Below are 19,354 nucleotides of genomic sequence, written 5' to 3'. Positions count from 1 at the left end.
AGCATTCCTTCTCAAAGCAGCCTTAGTTACAAATGCTTTGCTGGAGTCAGACAATGTTAATATTTATAAAAGGTCTACCTTGTGCACCTTATAGACAGTGCAAACTACTTTGCCTTTGAAAAATACCAGACTTTGGCTTTCTGACCATTACTGTGTATCCTCTTCAGAACAAATCACAGCCACAGCTCTAAACATAGAATCAGAGAATTCGGAAATGGTAAAGGCCTTTCTAATTGACTGACTTTCACTACAAATTCAAATTATAATCCTTGGAAAAGAAGAATCCTTGGAGTATGAAAGTGATGCTGTTCATGATATTTATGCAAATGTTTATTAGATAAGGTCAGCTTTTATCATAGGTAGACATCAGGAGCAGAGTTTTGACTGTGCCAAAGCTTCATACTACCTACAATCTCAAATAACATCTCTTCCAATCTCAGTGCTCAAGTCTAACTGTAAGCTAACTAAAACATCTTAGCATTGCATCCATATTTAATATATTTCATCTGCCAGGTCTTTAGAGAAGTCTGAAAAACGTCTTTCCGGTGGCATTTTTGAAAACTCCTCCAGAAATGAATTGTGTCTGTGTAGTCCCCGAAGATGCTGGTTAAAGCCAAGTGTAGCTCATTTGCATGAGCCTTGTGATTAACGTTTCCTTCCTGTTTCAGCCTCAGATGAGAGTCATAATTGTGGCTTGTTTGACTGAGTTGATGGCTGTTGCACTTAACACAGAGAAGGAGGGAAGATCACTTTCACTCTGGATTTTTTTGGGGGTTTGCATGCTTAGCAAAAATGACTGCTCCCCAAATCTCATTTCTCTCCAGAATGATACAAGCAATCAATACCTAAACTTTCAGTACTACAAGAAAAGCAGTAGAAATAGTAAATATCTGTATTTTTCTGATGGACTTTTATGTGATACTGCTGTAATAGGTCTGATTTTACTTTTACGTCTGATTAACTGCACCAAACACAGTAACTCCCTATCTGCCAGTGTATGATTTATGCCTGTGTAAATATGGAGAAAAGTGTCAATTCTTAGATTACTGAAAGAGAAAGTGCTGCAGACCAGCAAGCAAAATCTGCTTCCGTACAGGGCAGATGGAGTTTTGCAAGTCTCCAGTCAATCCAACACAGATTATTATGATTTCTCTTTGAACAGGACATGAATATCCCTTTGGAATTAAAATGAGCCACATTCGCGACGCTATGCCCCATGGATCAAAGCACTGTGCCTGCCCCAGGCAGGTTCAGGAGTCTTTCCTGACGGAGCAGCTGCCCCAGGAGCTGCAGTGCCAGTTTGTGCTGAAGCCAAGCCAAGTGGCCGTGTGCCAGCAGCTGAACGGTACGTTGCCCTGCTCACCCCAGCAACATTCACCCACAGCCTGGCTACCTCCCTGGCTCTGCTACAGAAAGCAAATGTACCAGCATGGGGGGTAGTGGAAAGGGAAGAGGATCATGCAGTTGTACCTTCCAGCTGCACGGGGGATTCTGCAATGTAGCCCTCCCTGATTTCAGTGTGCTGTTGTGTATGTGTCATCCTTGTAAGTTACATTTTGACAAGCTGCCTGTCAAATAATTGTTCTAAAAACAAGCCAAAGAAAGACAAAATCTCTCCCCTGCAATTTTTTGTAAGCCTATTAGGTGAGCTTCTCTCTGCAGCCCTTGCTGTGCTCTGTAGCAAGGCAGAGTGGTTTTATGGTTCAGGAGTCAAGGCTTGACTTCAGCACAGAATTCCTGTGCAACATTTGGCAGCATCCTTTATCTCAATAAGGTACTTAGGACTATACACCTACCTCACTGGGACCCTCAAGTGGCAAAGTCTAGACATGTACTTGAGTTCTTAGATGAGGTGAGCAAATAGAACTTCTTTATTTCAGTACTCTTTGAACAAATTGAAGAAAGTAGCATTTTCTTCTACCTTTGGCCTTGATGCTACAAAAGTATGAGCACCTGCTCTCTATTTTGCACTCTGTTGTCAACGATGCAATGACTGAGCACTGCTTGTAATAAAAGAAATAAGGAGATCTTTACTGGATTGAGGCGTTAGACCTAGGGCAAGGATACATCCCATGGTGTGTTTTAATTGTGCTTAACACACTGGCATACTCAGCTCAGTTAGGAACTCTGACCTACTTCACTGTTAGTGACTGTATCATAAAAAAAAAACACACATGCTGTTACCCTGTGCACTCCCCAATTGCTGAGATCTCCCACAATATATGAACAGAATCCATTTGTAATGTTTTTAGAAGTTAAATATAGTGAACTATACTAGTGACTATTATAAATTATTCTGAAAATTGATTATATTTTATATATATTAATTTCCTTTCCGCATGCCTTCACCCTCCCCCCCCTTCACAGTAATTTGTATCACATATTACTTCATGGCATGTTTCGAGAATGAGGCAATCTAGCAAAGGGGTGTAATTAGGTTTACAGACCCCGCTTTGGCAGCTGATGTTGACTGGCAAGAGAAAATAGAAATGCAAATCAGGCCTGTAGAGTTCTAATGCAGATGTGTTGTCATCAGCGCTGTGCAAGCTGCAGGAGGGGAGGTGAGGCTAGCTTGGGGCAGCAGAAGCCTGGGGCAGCCTGCATGTCATGCACAGGGATTGCTCTAAATGGGAGGAAGGCTTTTAGTCCATTCACCTTTCCTTCTTTCATTAGACAGAACCTCTTAAAGTGATGTATAGTCTGACTGCTTGCAAAGCAGGCTATCTCACATACAGCACTGTTTTTTATGCTCCTCCTAACTCCTTCTTACCTATTTCAGTTTTGGAAAATGGCAAAAGGTACCTGTATGCAAGCCAAGGCTGTTATCTGGCTTTGGGCTCACCTTCAGATCAGTAAGCCAGAATTTCTATGTTTGTTGTTGGTTAACCACTAGGCACAATGCCACATACAGGGAAAATTTACAGAGAGTGGCATCTGTAATCTCACATTTCACTGCCACATGCTGTGCTATCCTCCCTCCCATCACTTCCCTACATTGATACCACTGTGCTGGACATGCTGTGCCTTCTGGAGGCAGCAAGGAGTGGCTGCCCAGCTGCACCAGGATGCACCATGGTTAGGCAGCAGTGGCGGTGTTGACAGGCAGACATGACTGACACCAGGCCGTCAGGTCAAATAAGTAGCTGTGTGGTGGTGTAGTTGCATCAGCTGTCCTGGAAGGATGGTTAAAAAAAGTACAGAGAATTTAATGTGTGGAAGAACTGGAGTGTTTCTGTCACCTCTCCTGTGTAACCTTTCAGCACGTAACAGGAATGGTCACCTACCAGTTAAACATAGCCATTAAGTAATGCTCATGAGCACATGTCTAAAGTATTGAAAGAACCAACTGCTGCCAGTGGCTACTCTGTAATCCAAATTATTATTTAATTGTCTGTTAGAAAGCAAAGATACAACCAATTAGTCTCAATACAGAAAGGAGGTCTTTGAAAACTGTTTGACAGTTAGGGGTTTGATCGGAAAGGATGCTACACTGTTAAACAGTTCTTAAGTTTTATTTAGAAGTTTCTGATTATTCAAGAAGAGGAAATGCCACTTCCATGACTGGGACACTACCTATGAGTGGAAATTCCCTTCATATGAGCAGAAGAGATGGTTACTGTGAGCTCTGAGTTTTCCATCAAAGTAGTGTTGCTTTTTTTCTGATTCTGGCCTAGAATATTCCACCAGAGCAGGGTCCTGAGGTTTTTGTATGGAAGTACTTCTGCAGAGCAATAACCGGTGCTGTCTTGGCTGAGAGAAGCCTGGGCTTCTCCTTGTATTGCAGCTTTGCACAGGTTCAAGGAAAGAAAGTGTACATCCACCCCTTCTCATCTGCTCTTTAGCTTAAGACTTCTCAACCCTTTTAAAAAGGGAATATTAAAGGGATGAGTTTTCCTGTAGTTCAGTGAATGTTACTTTTTTAAGTGACATGGCATTTCCTTGCTGTACATCAGTTTTTGGTTTCTGCCCTGGTATACTGAAGAGCACTGGTTAAGATTTCCTTCCTGTCCCTGGAGAGAGCTGCACTTAGTTACAATTACCTCTTGCTCACACTGTCAGTTTGAGGCATGGCTTTTAGGAGGGGAGCAAAGAGTAAGAGACTAAGAAGAGTTCCCAATTTTAAGACCCCTTATTTATTCACTTCTGCTATTCCTTGGTCTCCAAAAAAACATCTTTTCTTAATTTTTACTTCCGCTGAGACCTACAGAGTTGGCAGAAAAAAACACCAGTATGTATTTGCTGTTGTATAACTGGAACTCCAAGTGAAGCAAACCTTATTTGTGTGCTGATATCCAGCTCATCTGAAAGAAAAAAATGTCATTTTGAAAGTTACAGGTTATTTGTGTCAAGTAAAGCCTTAGATACTGCCAAACTTACATTTCTTGAAGGTTTGGGCTGCTTAAAATGTATATCCTCATTACTTTTTATGAAAAGAATTTTTCATCAGGCTTTCTCATTCATATGTTCACATTTTGAATTAAACTGTAACTTTTCATCCTGTAAGCGTCTAATGAAAAGATTTCCACCCATTCCCAAAAGGAGCATGATCTGGAATGGAATGACCTATAATGAAAATCACTCTTTGAGCTAAAAAAACAATTGTAGTCAAGTGTAGGAGAGAATAAAGTATTGGAGAGAAAAACCTGGTATTATGCCGCAATCCTTAATTCTGCAAGCCTTGCTTCTGCCCTCCACAACAGCAGAAAGTAAAATGTTTGACGAGGTGGAAGAACCATCTAACAGAAAAGTATATAGGGTAGGCAAGCAACTAAGTCAATGCTGATTGGCTTTGAAAACCCCTTGAAAAGGAAAAATAATATCAGAATAAGTCTTTCCCAGTTAACATTTGTATTATAAACAGTCCCCAACTCCTCCCCACTTAGCAGTAGCCCATGCTGTTAAGAAGAGTTTACACTGTCTGATGTTGAGAAAGGTCATATGAAAAAACCCTTTTTGTATCCCAATACCAGTATTTCCTTCTCTATACATGGCAAATAAGAGAATAAGAGCTTTGATTAGTGGTGGTCTTTTGATATCTTGTGAAATATGCTAAAATTAGGACAAATGGAGCCCATCAGTGTGTCGGCAGCATGCTGAAATGCCATCTGGAATGCGTTGATTAAAGGTCAGGCACTGTCCCTGGGCCACGGTCAGCAAATGCTTGGAGTGAGAAGAGTAACGATACTCTTGCATTGCAGATAAGAGAGCAAAGGCAGTGGCTTTTCATGGTCTGAAAACATCTCACCCATTAGTTGATTCCCTGGTGTTACTTGTGGGGAGAATGGGTGCTCTCCTGCATTGCCAGGGACACTAGGATGCCTCTGGTCAGCAAGCCAAGATGAGGACAGAGGAAACCTTCTTTTCCAAAGAAGGTCTTTGGTTTTGCTTGTGTGGGTGAAAAATGAGTTGTACAGCAGAATCCAGCTCTGTGTGAATAGAAGTCAGCAGGCTGAGGTTTGCCCTCCTGCACTTAGTGGTAAGTGCTGATGCTGTAGTCCAGCAGCACAGTGCAGATCCTGTATCCTCTTCAGGACATGAGTAAGGCAACACATTCTCCACACGCACACATACACACACAGGTATATTCATGGTGGATTAGGCTTAGCTGTATGCCAAGGAGTTGTTTGAGTTCATTACATTTTTTCCTTTGAAACCGTAGCAACCACCAAAAACCAAATACTGGAACTAGAATTGAAATGCATTTCTTGTAATAAACACCTTTCTCTTTCCCCAGACTTAAGCCAAAAGCCATTTAAAAGGAAAAGATCTATCATAAATTGGGCTTTTTGGCGTGGCCCAGGCTCTCATTTGGACAATGCACCCCTCTCCACAACATCTGCTGCTCCCGGGAAGCTCTTTGGCCTCTTGCTAACAACCATCTGTGAGGATGACAACCTGCCCAAACCCCTCTTGGTGAGTCCCAGGCTCAGGGTTGGGTCTTACAGTGGTGGAATTTCTTTGTGTAGTAGATGAGAATGTGTTTGTATATGAGACATTAAAAGTACCCAAGCAGAGAAACCAGAAAGGCTTCCAGAAGAAAATCTCATTTGTGGTTCTCAGCAAGAACTTCAGTTTTTAACATATGCTGTGGTCAGGCTTAGTTACTAACAGCTTGAGAAATGTATGTGATCGGTCTGCTGCTCTGGGCTATTCCTTCTTTATAGCCCATGCTGTAAGGCCGGTTCCCTAATCCTCACTTACGCAGTGTAAATAAATGCCACGTTCACACATACTTTTTAAACCACTCCCAAGATCTCTGTAAAATCCCCAAATCCATAAATATGTCATCTACTGTCCCATATAGACAGCCCACGCATGCATAAAAATGCCACCTGCCCATAACTAGACAGTTTCAGAGCCTTTCTTGAAGGCATTCCAGGACAGGCAAGCACTCTGAGTCCTCGTTTTTGATCCGACAACACCACTGCAAAAACAGGTGGGAATGTGGAGGCTGCAGAAGCATCTTTTCATTCTGTCTTGAGAGAGTTCTAGTGCTGTGGGTGCTCTCAAAACCAGTCTAGGAACATGAAAAAGGTTTTCCTAGAACCCATTCCTAGGCATAATTAAGGCATATATGTGGCGTTTTTGGTCAGGACTAAGGGCTGCCCTGTTGTCGATGTAGCAGTTGAAGTATTTACAGAGTGGGATTGAGCCTCCTTCATCTTGATAGCCTGACTTTTGGCTGGAAGAAGTTGCCAGAACCCCACTGAAATCAATGGGGTTACACCAGTTTACAGGAAGAGATGTTTTGTCTCCAAAGCTTGTGCTTGATGTGCTGCTTTATCACTGCCTGAATAGTGAATCATACTAGGACTTTTCAGGTCTTTTAATAGTGTGGGTTTATTGTTTTCTTTTAAAGGAAAAGTGTGTATTTTCATCATTTAGATTATTTAAATAAGCCCTCCAGAGATAAACTCTGTAAGAATATGATCACCTGATTCCCTCATGCTCTCTGTTTAAGAGGTGAGCCAATGCTGCATATCAGAAATTTCTCCAAAACATAAATATTAGTAAATTTTTATCTGAAAAAATCCCCAGAGTTACTAAGAATAGAAACATAGCTTGGTAGGCTTCATTCTTTGAATCTTAAGCATTGTGTTTATGCCACAAAATATAACTTACTTCTGAATTCATGCAGCATCTCTGGAGAATGGAATACTGGGGGACTGTGTGGGATTTACCTGCAAGAGAAGGAAAATACCAGGGACGAATGCTGCAGGCATGTTTAATATCTGCTTCAGAGCTTGCTTTCACTGCTGAAGGGTTCTCTTTTAGCCATGGCCACGCCGAATTGTGTTACACCATTACCTTCATTCATGTCATTTTGTCTGGGTTTGCTAGTTTAACAGGGACTTCCCATTTTTATCTTGTAGATATTTTGTTCAAAATATATTTTCAAAGCATTTGTTCATGTGCTAATATCCTGTAGTGTGGGACTCAGCCTGTTTTGATGGCAAAGCTCTAAATTACTGCAAAGAAAATGAAAATGCTGCATTGAGTCCTGCTGCCATGAAGGCGCTTCTCCAAAGCATCTGCACTTACATGAATTCTTGGCCTTCAACATCTGCAAGAGTTGAGAAAGAAACATTAAAGAGGAAAATTAGAAATAATAGTTTCCATTAGACTTACTTGCACTGCTGTGTATCAGGAAGATCTACCTTACAGCCCAGACTGGGAAAGTCCCCAAACCCCACTTCTTAGCCATTACTGTTCAGTAATTCAGTTTTATGGTGATGGGCTCTCCCCAGTGTCCCTTTTCTTGCCATCTCTTTTGATAACTTGGTCCTCAGACTCAGATTATGTGTGTATACTCATAATCCCAGAGACTGTCTGCATGTATTTCTCCTTTGGAAGAGATAAACATGACAAATTCTGTATCGCTTGGAGCAGACCTGCAAGAGGTGACCGGCATGTCAGAGAGATGACCCACAGGAGACTGCAGAGAACTAAGCATCTGGCAAATATCATGAACATATTACCTCAGAAGAAGTTTCAGCATTTCCTTTTCTGCTTGTTTTCCTCTCTTATTTAGCAGAAGAAATAAGTCCCTCCTGTTATTTTAAAAGCTAGGCAGGAAACTGCTTATTTTCCCTTTCCTTTTAAGTATCTCATGTGGTAAACTGCCCACTTGTGTAGTCCTTTGCAGCCTCATTGTCTTTAGGAGAGCTGTAAGGCTGAGCTTTAGCCCTCTCTGGGTGACCTCCCAAGAGGGAACACCTTGCCTCAGAGGTGAGGCAAGGTGACAGCCCTGAGCTGCTTGCAGAGTACAATACCACTCAGAAGCAGCAAAGGGAGTAAAAACCTGACTCTGATCTGCTGAAGAAGTGCAGATAGATATTAAAGAAGTGCTTTCCAGCTTAGATAAAAATCTAATCTCTTTCAGACATCAACAATGGAACAGAAGTCTATCTCTGGTCAGCGATGATATTGACTACAATGATGAGCAGTGAAGGTCTCATATCTTCCTGCAAAGTTGTGTCTGTCTGAGGCCACTGTCAGATGCAGAGCTTTCAGTTAGGTAGACCCCTCTCCTTTTCCCATACCACAATGTTTATATATTTAAATGGCTTGGCTGAAACTTGCACAGGTCCTGGAAAATCATGCAGGAAGCTAGTGCTCATCAGTGGTAGCACAGTATTTATGAGATTTTCCAAAATGAGAGCCCCAAATCGCAGCTTTGCTGTGCAGTTTGGCATGGTTTGGAGGGTTAGCCTTGACTTGTGTTTTATTTCTGAGCTTTTTTAGGACTCAGAGGTTTTCAGATGGGGCAGAAGTGGCAAAACTGCGTTTTAATGGCACTGGACAATAAAATATATTTATGAGAAATCCTGTCTGCTTTTAAATTTTTTAGGACATGCTTTCCCTCCTTTACCAAGAAGGCCCTTCCACCAAGGGTATTTTCAGACGCTCTGGAAGTGCAAAAACCTTCAAAGAGCTCAAGGAGAAGCTTGATTCAGGCTCTGAGGTGGACTTAGCCTGTGAATCCATATTTGTGACAGCATCTTTGTTTAAGGTATGTGAAGAATGTTCCTTTCTCCCTTTTTGGGTGAGAGCAGCACAGATCCCATGCACAAGCAAGTAGAGCTTTTTTCCAGGGACAGGCCTAAAGAGGAACTGGTGAACTGAATTGAGAAGAATGAGCTGGCACAATAACATTGTGAGAATCTCACAATGGGTTTACCATTTACTTAGGATGAGGAAGAGGACTAGCCAGCTTGTTTTCATGCCGGTTTTTCTGAGTTCTCTGTTACAACTTGGTTCTGATACTCTATCTCTGCATATGAAATACTAAAAAGGCACGTTTGCAGACCTGTTTCCTTGCATGTCAGTAATACCCTACACTACAGACCCTGGTGAGTTTATAGTGTTGCCATGAATATTTGGATTATTTTTTTATGCACTATCTTTTCTTACAATCTTGTATATAAAAACCAGTGTTCCTTGTGCAAAAAAGCATCATAGCTTCCCTAGCTTGTTTGGGAAGCTAGGATTGGGAGTTCTTCCTAAGCTGCAACAGTTTCCCTCCCAGTGGTTGAGGTATTAAGGAAAGAGGAGTAGCATGACTATTCATGACTAGTATAAGTACTCTATTATCAAAAGAGATTGAATAGGGGAGAGAAGGTGGGGATGTCTTGGAGTGCTTATGGTCTGGATGCATTTGATCTTAGGAGAAGAAATAGGGACTACAGATGAAGTTAAGGGATAAGTGAAGACAACAACAAAGTAACTGGTCTCACTGCAGATTTTTTAGTTCAGCAATATCAGATGAGGCTTGCAAATACCTCTATTTTGATAGGAAAGGGTAAGGACAGGGCAGAAAAATAATCATTTTAGGCATAATCTAAAGTACTTCCATATCTCAGATAGTTTTCTTCTGGTTTTGGTTGCTGTGTGTAACAATATGCTTGTCAGCGAGCGCCATCCCACAGATACATCCTCTTCTATGTGCATGTCTTACTCCTACTGCCTCACATGCTCCAGAACAGCTGTTCATGTGTTTTGTTATTCTTTTCTCTTGACAAGGATTTTCTTCGCAACATCCCAGGCAGCATTTTGTCATCCCAGCTGTGTGATAAGTGGGTCTCTGTGCTGGATCAAGGAAATAATGAAGAGAAGATAAAAAGCATACAAAGGTAGAGTTACTTTATATTCTCTGCATTCTTTTCCTGTAAATGTATATCCCAGAATGCAGAATCACAAATATTCAATTTACAATTATTTTTTTTAAAATAGATGCTAAAATTATCTGTGTATATGACAGAACATTCAAACTTATATATGTACTTAAATGATTGTCTGTATGAAACAGTTTACTGACTCTTTTGTCCCACTTTTTTGCCTTTTGTGGATACCAGTAAATAAATTAAATATCCTTTCATGAAGAAAACAAAACCAACTTATATTATTTGTAAATACACCATCCAAGATCTGAATTTCTGTCTGATATCAAATCCAAAACCACCTGCAGGGAACTTTGGAGTCCTGGATGAAAGGGAAGATGAAATCAGTTCCTCATATATTTCCCCTGATTCATCTCAAATTTCAGTGACCATTCTGAAGCCAAGATGGAATTGTGTGTAAATGCTGGAGCAGAGTGACAAGGGAAACCTCCACCTTTGCAGATGGTATAAAACAGAAAGTAGGCAAAGTTTATGTCACGGGAAGCAGAGCTTGGTACACCAGCTGACCTCACACGTACTTACACACATATATACTTAAGGCAACTAGATGACATGGAGAGACAGCCGAACACTTTGGTTAAGTGAATAGTGAATTATCAGGGAGCTTAGGTGAAGTACAGTTTCATGGCATTTATTGTACTTGGTTCATTAGTTCGACAGAGCATAATTTTAATTATGTGTTGTGGTGTTTTCTGTTGTTCCAGAAAACAGTGAGGGAAAGCAGCTGAGCAAGAACATCTCTTTGACACACTCCCAGCTTTAATTAGTGGACCGTGTTACCCTGTTTCTGTAATTCCATTGCCTTGACTTGTGTGTATCTATGGAAAATGGTCGCTAACTTGAAGAATTACATTTGTGTATGTTTTCAGGTTATTAGAACAGCTCCCCAGAGCTAATGTTGTTCTCCTGCGTTACATCTTTGGAGTGCTGCATGGTATAGAAATGAGATCTGAAGAGAACCAGATGAATGCATTTAATCTGGCTATCTGCATTGCACCTAGCCTGCTCTGGCCTCCTGTTTCCTCCACTCCTGATATAGAAAGTGAATTTGTAAAAAAGGTAAGAGACACTTAAATGTAGTAAAAAAACAAACCAACCTTCTTCCTGTTCAACCAGGCTGTTGGTTACAAACATGAAAACATAGAATACCTCTTCAGATCAGGACTTGTCCTCTTATCAGGGCTCCAGAAACATTCATCTATCCATTCTCATAATCTGCCTGGAAGAAGGGGAGGAAGATCATAAATCAACACCCAGTGTATTAGTGAAGTGCTTCTCTCATCAAGAAGCTCTGTGGTTGTGGTGACCTCAGAACAGTACAGAGTAGAAATGGAAAAGATGTGTATAATGATGCATACCAGGACATTTTATCTGGGCCCAGGGGACTGAGGGAGTAGTTCCTGGCTGCCATCGTGGAATACAGTTTGCTCCTGTTCTTCATCTGTGTGGTGAGCTTGCCCTGAGTGCAATAATAGAAGATCTGACAAGACATCTCTCTCCCATTGCTTTGTTGCAGATTTCCAGTCTGGTACAGTTCCTCATTGAGAATTGCTGTAGGATTTTTGGAGATGAAATCACCTCCCTCTTCGGAGAAATACTGATGACATGTAATAGAGAGAACAGCTCAGGTAATACAGATTGATGTTTCGATCCCCTCAAGACAGCTAAATTTACCCAGATAAAAGATCAGTCTACTGCATGGAAGAGTGCTGTTCCCTTTTCATGCAGTGTTTCCAGATAGTGCCGTTCTCTTTCCTCTGCCCACAGTATTGGTCATAAAAACTGATTCAACTTACCAAAGACCTGAGCCATATCACAGAATGCTCTCACATAGAATCTCTTGCTCCTGTACCAGTCATCTGAGCCACTATGGTAAAAAAAAGGAGGAAGGGGAAATGAACTAAAAAAAAGGAAAAAAATCTGCAGAAAGCTTCATCTTAAGTCTAGAATTTTTGCCTCAGCCTCCAGAATATCGTGAAGTCAGTGATCAACAATGGTTATAATGCAGCTGTCATGTCACACCATTATATTAGGATTGAAAGTCTATTCTTCACTATGAAAAAAGAGAGATCTTCATAATTCCAATGGGACATCCAGATTTTGCTACTAGCACAGAAAAATCGTGGAACTGGTGACTGAAATTGTCTGACAGACTAGTTGACAGAACATTCCATATTATTCTTAGTGCTCTTTTTCTCTCCAACTCTGTGATAGCATTGATTTTGACTGGAGTTTTGTGTCTCTCCCAAAAGTATTTCTAAAGCAGCATTTTTTGTAAAATAGATTTTATCACAGCTGGCCTATACTGGAAGTGGTAATTGCACTTGCATTGGCATGCCAGACTGACTCAGTGGGGCTGTTCTACACTCCTCATGCTCCATGTGAGACTTGATGAAATCCAGTGAAATTTGGCTTGCCTCCTCCCCCAGGAGTGAAGCGCATGGGATCTGCTGCGCTGGGATGTGCTGGGACTGATTGCTCAGACCCACAGTAGGTTATGGCAGCTGAACAAGTTTTCAGGCACGCACTGAGGTGTGGTAACTGCCCGTGTGTGAACTGTGTCTGCTGCAAATGTGAGATAAGTCAGCTTAGACTGGCCCGGAGCAAAAGAGATTTAATGTAATTCCAATTATCGCAGATCCAGGATAGGACCCAGGTGTGCCCTGCTCAGTGGAAATGAGGTGACTGTTTAAACTGAGACTAAAACTTCACCGTGTTGCTCTTAAAAATATATTTTCTGGAAGACCATGGAAATACAAAGTATGCTCTGTTTTCTTCAGTTGTCTGAAAGAAGGAAAGAAAGGTTAAATGTTGTTTTCAATATTCAATAATGAAAAGAAAAATCCAATAATTACCAGCTAAATACATGTATGTATGTAAATAATTGTTTACAGCTAGATTATCTACTACTAAAGTTCTCCACTTAAAAAAAACCAAAACAAACCAAACCAAGGAAACCACAACAACAACAAAAAAAAACCCTAACCCTTAATTGTGCCATTATCTTGTATTTCTTGACTGAACTGCAACTTAGCACTCACTTGAGCTTTTCCATTTCAAAATTAGACAGTAATTTTTTCTGAAATTATTGGTATTTCCTCTTGAAGAATGTTTAAAGGGCAAATGCTCCTAAAAGTAAAGGATACTTACCAAAAAAAAACCATAAAAAAAGGAAACTGCTTATCAATAGGGTGGTTCAGTCACTGATGTGTTAACACTTGGTTTGTCCTTGCAGATGTTGCTTCTCTCCATCAGAATGACTCTTCCTATGACAGCCTGGAAAATGAGGCAAATGATGAAGCTGATTCTTCTTCTAGTGACTGGATTAAAACCCGCGATCAAGATAACAGGAGCAGAGAGTCTGTCTTCACTCTGAGTGATGGTGATTCGGAGCAGACAGAGGTGGATGAAATCCAAAGCAAGACCAAATCAAAGCAGTTGACACTTTCTGTTGGCATGCACCTGAAGTTTTCATCACAAAAAAGCTCACAGAATGAGTCTCTGTGCTCCAGTGCACTGGGTTTCTCTTCAGCAGCTACCTCGGGTGCCCTCAAAACTTTGAGGAGATACAGACGCTCCTCCGAGCCTGCAGTTGCCCTCCTCGCCTCCAGTTTCGTCCACACTGATGATGGTCATGAGAAGGCAACACGCAAAGCCAGCTGTGATGCTGTCCTATCTCATGAAGAGGAAGACTATCTCTGTCAGCTTCGGTCGTTGCAGATGGAAAGGCAAAAACTTAGCAATCAGAGCTTGATTATGGGGATTAATGTTGGTAAAAGTGACAACACAAACCAAAACGTTGAAAGGAAAGACCTGTCCCACAGTCTCCTGCCTCCAACGCCTGAGGGATTAAATATTTGCTCAGGATTTAGCTGTTCTAGCCAGTCTTCTTCGGGGACATCTCCATCTGTGTCGTCGATTTGCTCTCTGGACAGTGCTTTCTCGCAGTTTTCAGACCAGACTCTGTTTACCCTAAGTGAAGTCTCCTGCCCTTTCGACAGCACTTTTCAGTTGCTAAAGAAACACGAAGATGCTGATGCTGCTGTGGCTGGTGACTATTTGGTTGCACACACCAAGGTGCCACCATCTCCACAACCTACTGACACTGTGGCTGAGAGGGGCTTGGTGGAGCCCAATAGCAGGCCAGCCCCCCTGAAACCTACTGATGGGGTTGATGGCTATTCGATTAAGCCTAAAATTCAGCCATTGCCTCTGAAAGTCACAGGAAGGGACAGTGTTCATGATCAAAGAGGACGTCTAGAAAAACACTGCAGCAATCCAAAGTTTAAAGAGACTGACCAAAGCTTTTTTGCAGAGGAATATTAATGCGTAAAATAAACACCATAAAGAAAATGCCTTTGGTGTTAATGTGTGTTCATTTTAAGTTTAACATCCAGGTTGTTCAAATTTAATTGAGCAGTCCCCAGACTCACAGGTTTTCTTTTTTTAGGAAACTGTTTGAGTAATGTTCTGACATAAAGCTTTGCAAGAACATTGTAACAATAATAAAAATTTCTGAAAAGCAAGAAAACAGAAGTCTCCTGAAAGTCTGGAAGGGGCACAGGAGGTAACTAAGGCCAGTGCCCTGTTCTCTGACCCTGCCAGGGCAGTGGGGTGCCTGCTGGGCCTCTCCCCTTGACCACTCGAGTGTTGAGCCTTGCAGATGTGAGTCTCAGTCCTTTGTGCTTTTGATGTAGTGTGCAAAGTCAGCATAGATTCCACAACTGTGGTATTATACTACTGTTCTGAAACTGATGAATATTCCCTTCATTGTCCTCCAAGGAGTAAGTGTATTGTTTTCTGTATGTTTATGCGGTATGTTTGATAGGTGTAGTTATTCCTTTCACACTGTAAAAGAAAGACAAAAGTAAGCTCAAAAATATGTAAAGGGAAATGCAGAAGCTTGTAACTAACACCCTGCCACTCTGTGTGTTTCATTTATTGTGCTTTGTTGGCTGTTCTGTTCATGTTTAAGTTGTGAATATTTTCTTAACATTGCTGTAAATGGCATTATGTATTATTGCAAGCAGAACACATGTAATTTTATTATGCAGCATCTAAAACACAGAATCACACAATGGTTTGGATTGGAAGGGACCTTGAAGATTGTCTAGTTCCAACCCCACTGCCATGGGCAGGAACACCTTCCACTGGATCAGGTTTCTCAAAGCCCCATCCAACCCAGCCTTTAACACTTACAGGGAAGGGGCATCCACAACTTCCTGGGGCAACCTGTTCCAGTGCTTCCCCACCCTCACAGGAAAGAATTTTTTCCTAACTACCAATCTAAACCTGCCCTCTTTCAATTTAAAACCATTGCCCCTTGTCCTGTCACTCTCTTCCCATATAAAAAAAAAATAACCTCCCTCCTTTTTATAAGCCCCCTTGAGGTACTGGAAGGCCGAAGTGAGGTCTTCTGAAGCTGCCTATTCTCCAGGCTTAACAACCCCAACTCTCAGCATTTCCTCATAGAAGAGGTGTTCCTTTCCTCTAATGTTCTTTGTGACCCTCCTGTGGACCCCTCTAACTGGTCCACATCTTTCTTGTGCTGGGGACCCCAGAGCTGGATGCAGCACTCCAGTTGGAGTCTCACCAGAGTGAAGTAGAGGGTCAGAATGCCCTCCCTTGCCCTGCTGGCCACACTGCTTTTGGTGCAGCCCAGGGTACTATTGGCTTTCTGGGCTGAGAGTGCACATTGCTGGCTCATGCCCAGCCTCTCATCCACCAGCACCCTCAGGGTCTTCTCCATAGGGCTGCTCTCAAGGAGTTCTTCTCCCAGTCTGTACCCATATCTGGGATTGTCCCGACCCAAGGCAAGTTGCAGCACCTTGCACTTAGACTTGTTGAACCTCATGAGATTCCAGTGGATCCACTTCTTGAGCTTGTCCAGGTCCCTCTGGGTGGCATCTCGTCCTTCTGTTGTGTCAGCTGCACCTCTCAGCATCATGTCATCTGCAAAATTGCTGAGGGTGCACTCGATGATCTCACTGTCTTTGTCATACGTCATGTAATATATTAAAGTGATGCATTATCTAAATGCTTTGAGTTTGTATAATATATCCTGTTAAATTTTGCTATTATATATGTTCTGAATAAAATGTGTATTTTTGTACTTGCAAAAAACTGCTGCTAATTTTACAAGTTCTGTTTTGTTGTTACAGCACTGGTATTGATGTGTATGCATTCAATGCTATCTATTAAATATTATTTGTTATGTCATAAATTCAATTTATATTCTGTGTAATTTTTTTTTATCTGTCAGTTCTACAAGCTATTGCTGAAGCAAAAGTCCCAGTGATGCCACTGCAAATCTTGCATGAGGAGGGATTGAAGCATTTTTCTTCTGCTTTCGATGGCATAATTCATACTGCATGCCATCATCCTGTGGAATTCTGTAAATTGTAGCAATATTCAAACAAGAATTCCTACCCTTTTTTTCTTCATCTGGAGGTAGGAGGGTGCTTTCAGCTAATGGGATGCAATTAATAATATGGAGGTGAAGAGAGGTCTTTTGGCATAATAGATATTACAGTTGGAAGCAAGGAAAGGGGGGGAAGCAAGTCATGGGATGAAATCAAGATTTATTCTTTAATATTAGCTGCGTTATAGAGAAAGCAAGAATGGCAGGGATAAACCAAACACATCTGAATGTGTGTGCATGCATACAGTGCTTCTGAAATTGCACAGATGGTTTCCTTAGCTTTCTGTTTTCAAAAGCCCTCCCCAACTAAGTTTAATACTGGCCAGTACTGGAGTTTCAGATCCTGTTGTGCTTAACTATGCTGTCCTAATGGTGCTGATGCTCCTAAGTCACTCACATGTGTGAAAAATGTAAACACTGTCCAGTGCACTAAGCTGCTTCCAAGTATTATCAGCAGAACAGGCTTTTAGCTCTATGTGAAACAGAATGGATACTCTCCAGCAGACGAAGAAGAGGGAGGAAAGTCTGTTAACAAGGTTAGAAAATACCTTTGCTTGAAAATATAGAATCAGAGGGCTATTATTTTGGGCTCTAATCCTGCAAATGTTGTAAGCAGAGCTGCATTTGTGGAGCCCCATGTAATGCAATAAGCCATCATGTGCTTAGAACAGTACCAGCATGTATAATTGTGTGCAGGCTCCAAGACTTGACTGCAATTTGTTCTCTTTCACATTCAGCTATTTTAAAGAAAACAGTCCTATGCAGAGTCTTATCTGTAATAGTCACCTTCCACAGGTAAAATACTTCATATGCGTTTTGAGACCTGTCACCTAATAGCCCTACGTATGCACCTCCTTCAAAACAAACGAGAAAAGATGCTATCTTGAAATAAAACAGCTACTCTGCATCACTGTTTGAAATGGTAAAAAGCGTATTGCTGTGCTGCCAAGATTACATCAAGTAGCAAATATTGATTCATTGCAACAATAATAAAGCTTTAGAAAATCTCTAGTCTCTGCAAAATAAATGTTCTGTCCTACAAATGGTATCTTCCAGCAAGTCATTTATCTCTGCTAGTCTGAGGTAAGGGTATATCCAAGTGTGCTTCGATGTGAAACAAATTATGTGTCTGCTTTTGAGCTGTAGCTAATGCTGGAGTGCTTTCAGCTTTAAATATATGGCGAACAAGTTGGGTGTAGAACCAGCACAATTTAAAATGCACTTCTACCTTACAAGACATACACCCTGCTGCTGCACGAGGCATGTTCTGTGACAAGAACAAAAAAGAGTGCTAATGGAGAAGATCACTGCCTGCAATGCCTCAGTGAAGGAATTAAATGCTGTTAAGATTCAAAATGAATTGTAGTGAATGTTTTCAGAGTATCAGATGCGACTCTAAACACTGCAGTAAGCAGCAGCTTCAGGTATGTTATTGTTGGGAAGCCAACATTTGATGTACAGGGGTCCCAGCTGCTCTCCTCCCCTGGGCACCCTGGTGGGCTGGAATGGGATCTTGGGTCCAAGTAATATTAAAAATAAAGTTTTGTAACTCTTTTTTATGTCTTTGTTGCTGGCCTTTGTGGTGGGCTACCCTGTCTGGATGCCCACCAAAGCTGCTCTATCGCTCCCCTCCTCAGCTAGGCAGGGGAGAGAAATTACAGCAAAAGGCTCGTGGGTTGAGATAACACCAAGGAGAGATCACTCACCAATTACTGCCGTGGGCGAAACAGACTCAGCTTGGGGACATTAGTTTACTACCAAACAAATCAGAGTAGGGTAATGATAAATAAAAATCTAATTCTTAAGACACCTTCCTCCCATCCCTCCCTTTTTGCTGGGCTCAGCTTCACTTCAGATTTTCTCTACCTCCTTCCTGTCAGCGGCACATGAGGATGGGGAATGGGAGCTGTCGTCAGTTCATCACGTGTTGTCTCTGCTGCTCCTTCCTCCTCAGGAGGAGGCTCCTCACACTCTTCCCCTGCTTCAGCCTGTGGTCCTTCTCATGCGAGACAGTTCTCCACAAACTTCTCCCAATGTGAGTCCTTCCTCCAGGCTCCAGTTCTTCATTAATTGCTCCAGTGTGGGTCCCTTCCACGGGGTTCAATCCTTCAGGAACAGGCTGGGTGGTTCCCTTGCAAGGTCACAAGTCCTGCCAGCAAACGGGGCCCGGTTTATGTCTGCCTCCATAAACTGCTGTGGCTGCTTTGGAGGAAGTGCCCAAGTTTTTGTGACAAATGGTAGGTGAGATGTTTCCCAAATGTTTTCTCCTTTCATGAAGCAGCAAAATCTTACAGAAAAACAATAGAATAAAAAAGATGACTGAGTTAAGGAAGAAGCATGGCAGTGACTCCTCATCCACTGATGTCAAGGACATAAAATGAAGCAAACTGAAAAATTACCTTGCTCGTTTGGACTTTCTTTCCCACAGGGGTTCATGTTCTCCTTGTTAATGATCATTCTGCCTCTGTTTCACAAGTACTAACCATCATTCCTTTCAGATAACTTCAGAGATTAATATAATATAAATTTAGAGCAATTTATTCTCAACCTGCATTGAAAGTCTTTGTCTTTTTTTAGCCCTGATGCAGGACTTCTGTGCCTGAAATATCACTGTTTGGGTTTATTAAGGGGTTTTTTGTGTGCTTTTCCATTCTTCTTCATTGAGTTCATAAATGCTATTCCTTCATCCCTGTAAATTTTATCTCTCCAGAACAGCCCAATCCAGGAAAAGGAAAGATATGTACCATCTAAT

At 41.6% G+C, this 19,354-nt stretch overlaps 1 protein-coding gene and 1 long non-coding RNA gene across 2 annotated transcripts in view; one reads left to right on the top strand and one right to left on the bottom strand.

Moving 5' to 3' along the window:
• Nucleotides 1–16,409, top strand: part of ARHGAP20 (Rho GTPase activating protein 20) — a 62,428-nt gene extending 46,019 nt beyond the window's left edge. Inside the window, 8 exon segments of the mRNA XM_050332403.1 lie at nucleotides 1,163–1,345; nucleotides 5,735–5,913; nucleotides 8,852–9,013; nucleotides 10,024–10,133; nucleotides 11,051–11,240; nucleotides 11,698–11,809; nucleotides 13,417–14,486; nucleotides 14,488–16,409. Of these exon segments, the coding sequence (XP_050188360.1) occupies nucleotides 1,163–1,345; nucleotides 5,735–5,913; nucleotides 8,852–9,013; nucleotides 10,024–10,133; nucleotides 11,051–11,240; nucleotides 11,698–11,809; nucleotides 13,417–14,486; nucleotides 14,488–14,514 (2,033 nt within the window). The 3' untranslated portion in view covers nucleotides 14,515–16,409.
• LOC126648839 (uncharacterized) lies at nucleotides 9,006–13,464 on the bottom strand. Its single transcript, XR_007630900.1, has 4 exons — nucleotides 13,332–13,464; nucleotides 11,540–12,965; nucleotides 11,279–11,400; nucleotides 9,006–10,089 (listed from the first exon to the last, which is right to left on the bottom strand). It is a non-coding gene; the product is annotated as an uncharacterized LOC126648839 (long non-coding RNA).
• Nucleotides 16,410–19,354: the final 2,945 nt, after the last annotated feature.

Source organism: Myiozetetes cayanensis, unplaced genomic scaffold (assembly GCF_022539395.1).
Source record: "Myiozetetes cayanensis isolate MyiCay16 unplaced genomic scaffold, myiCay2020 scf5-8, whole genome shotgun sequence".
Lineage (NCBI taxonomy): Eukaryota > Metazoa > Chordata > Aves > Passeriformes > Tyrannidae > Myiozetetes > Myiozetetes cayanensis.
Note: the sequence above shows the minus strand (reverse complement) of the source record. Positions and strands in the feature narration are given on the sequence as shown.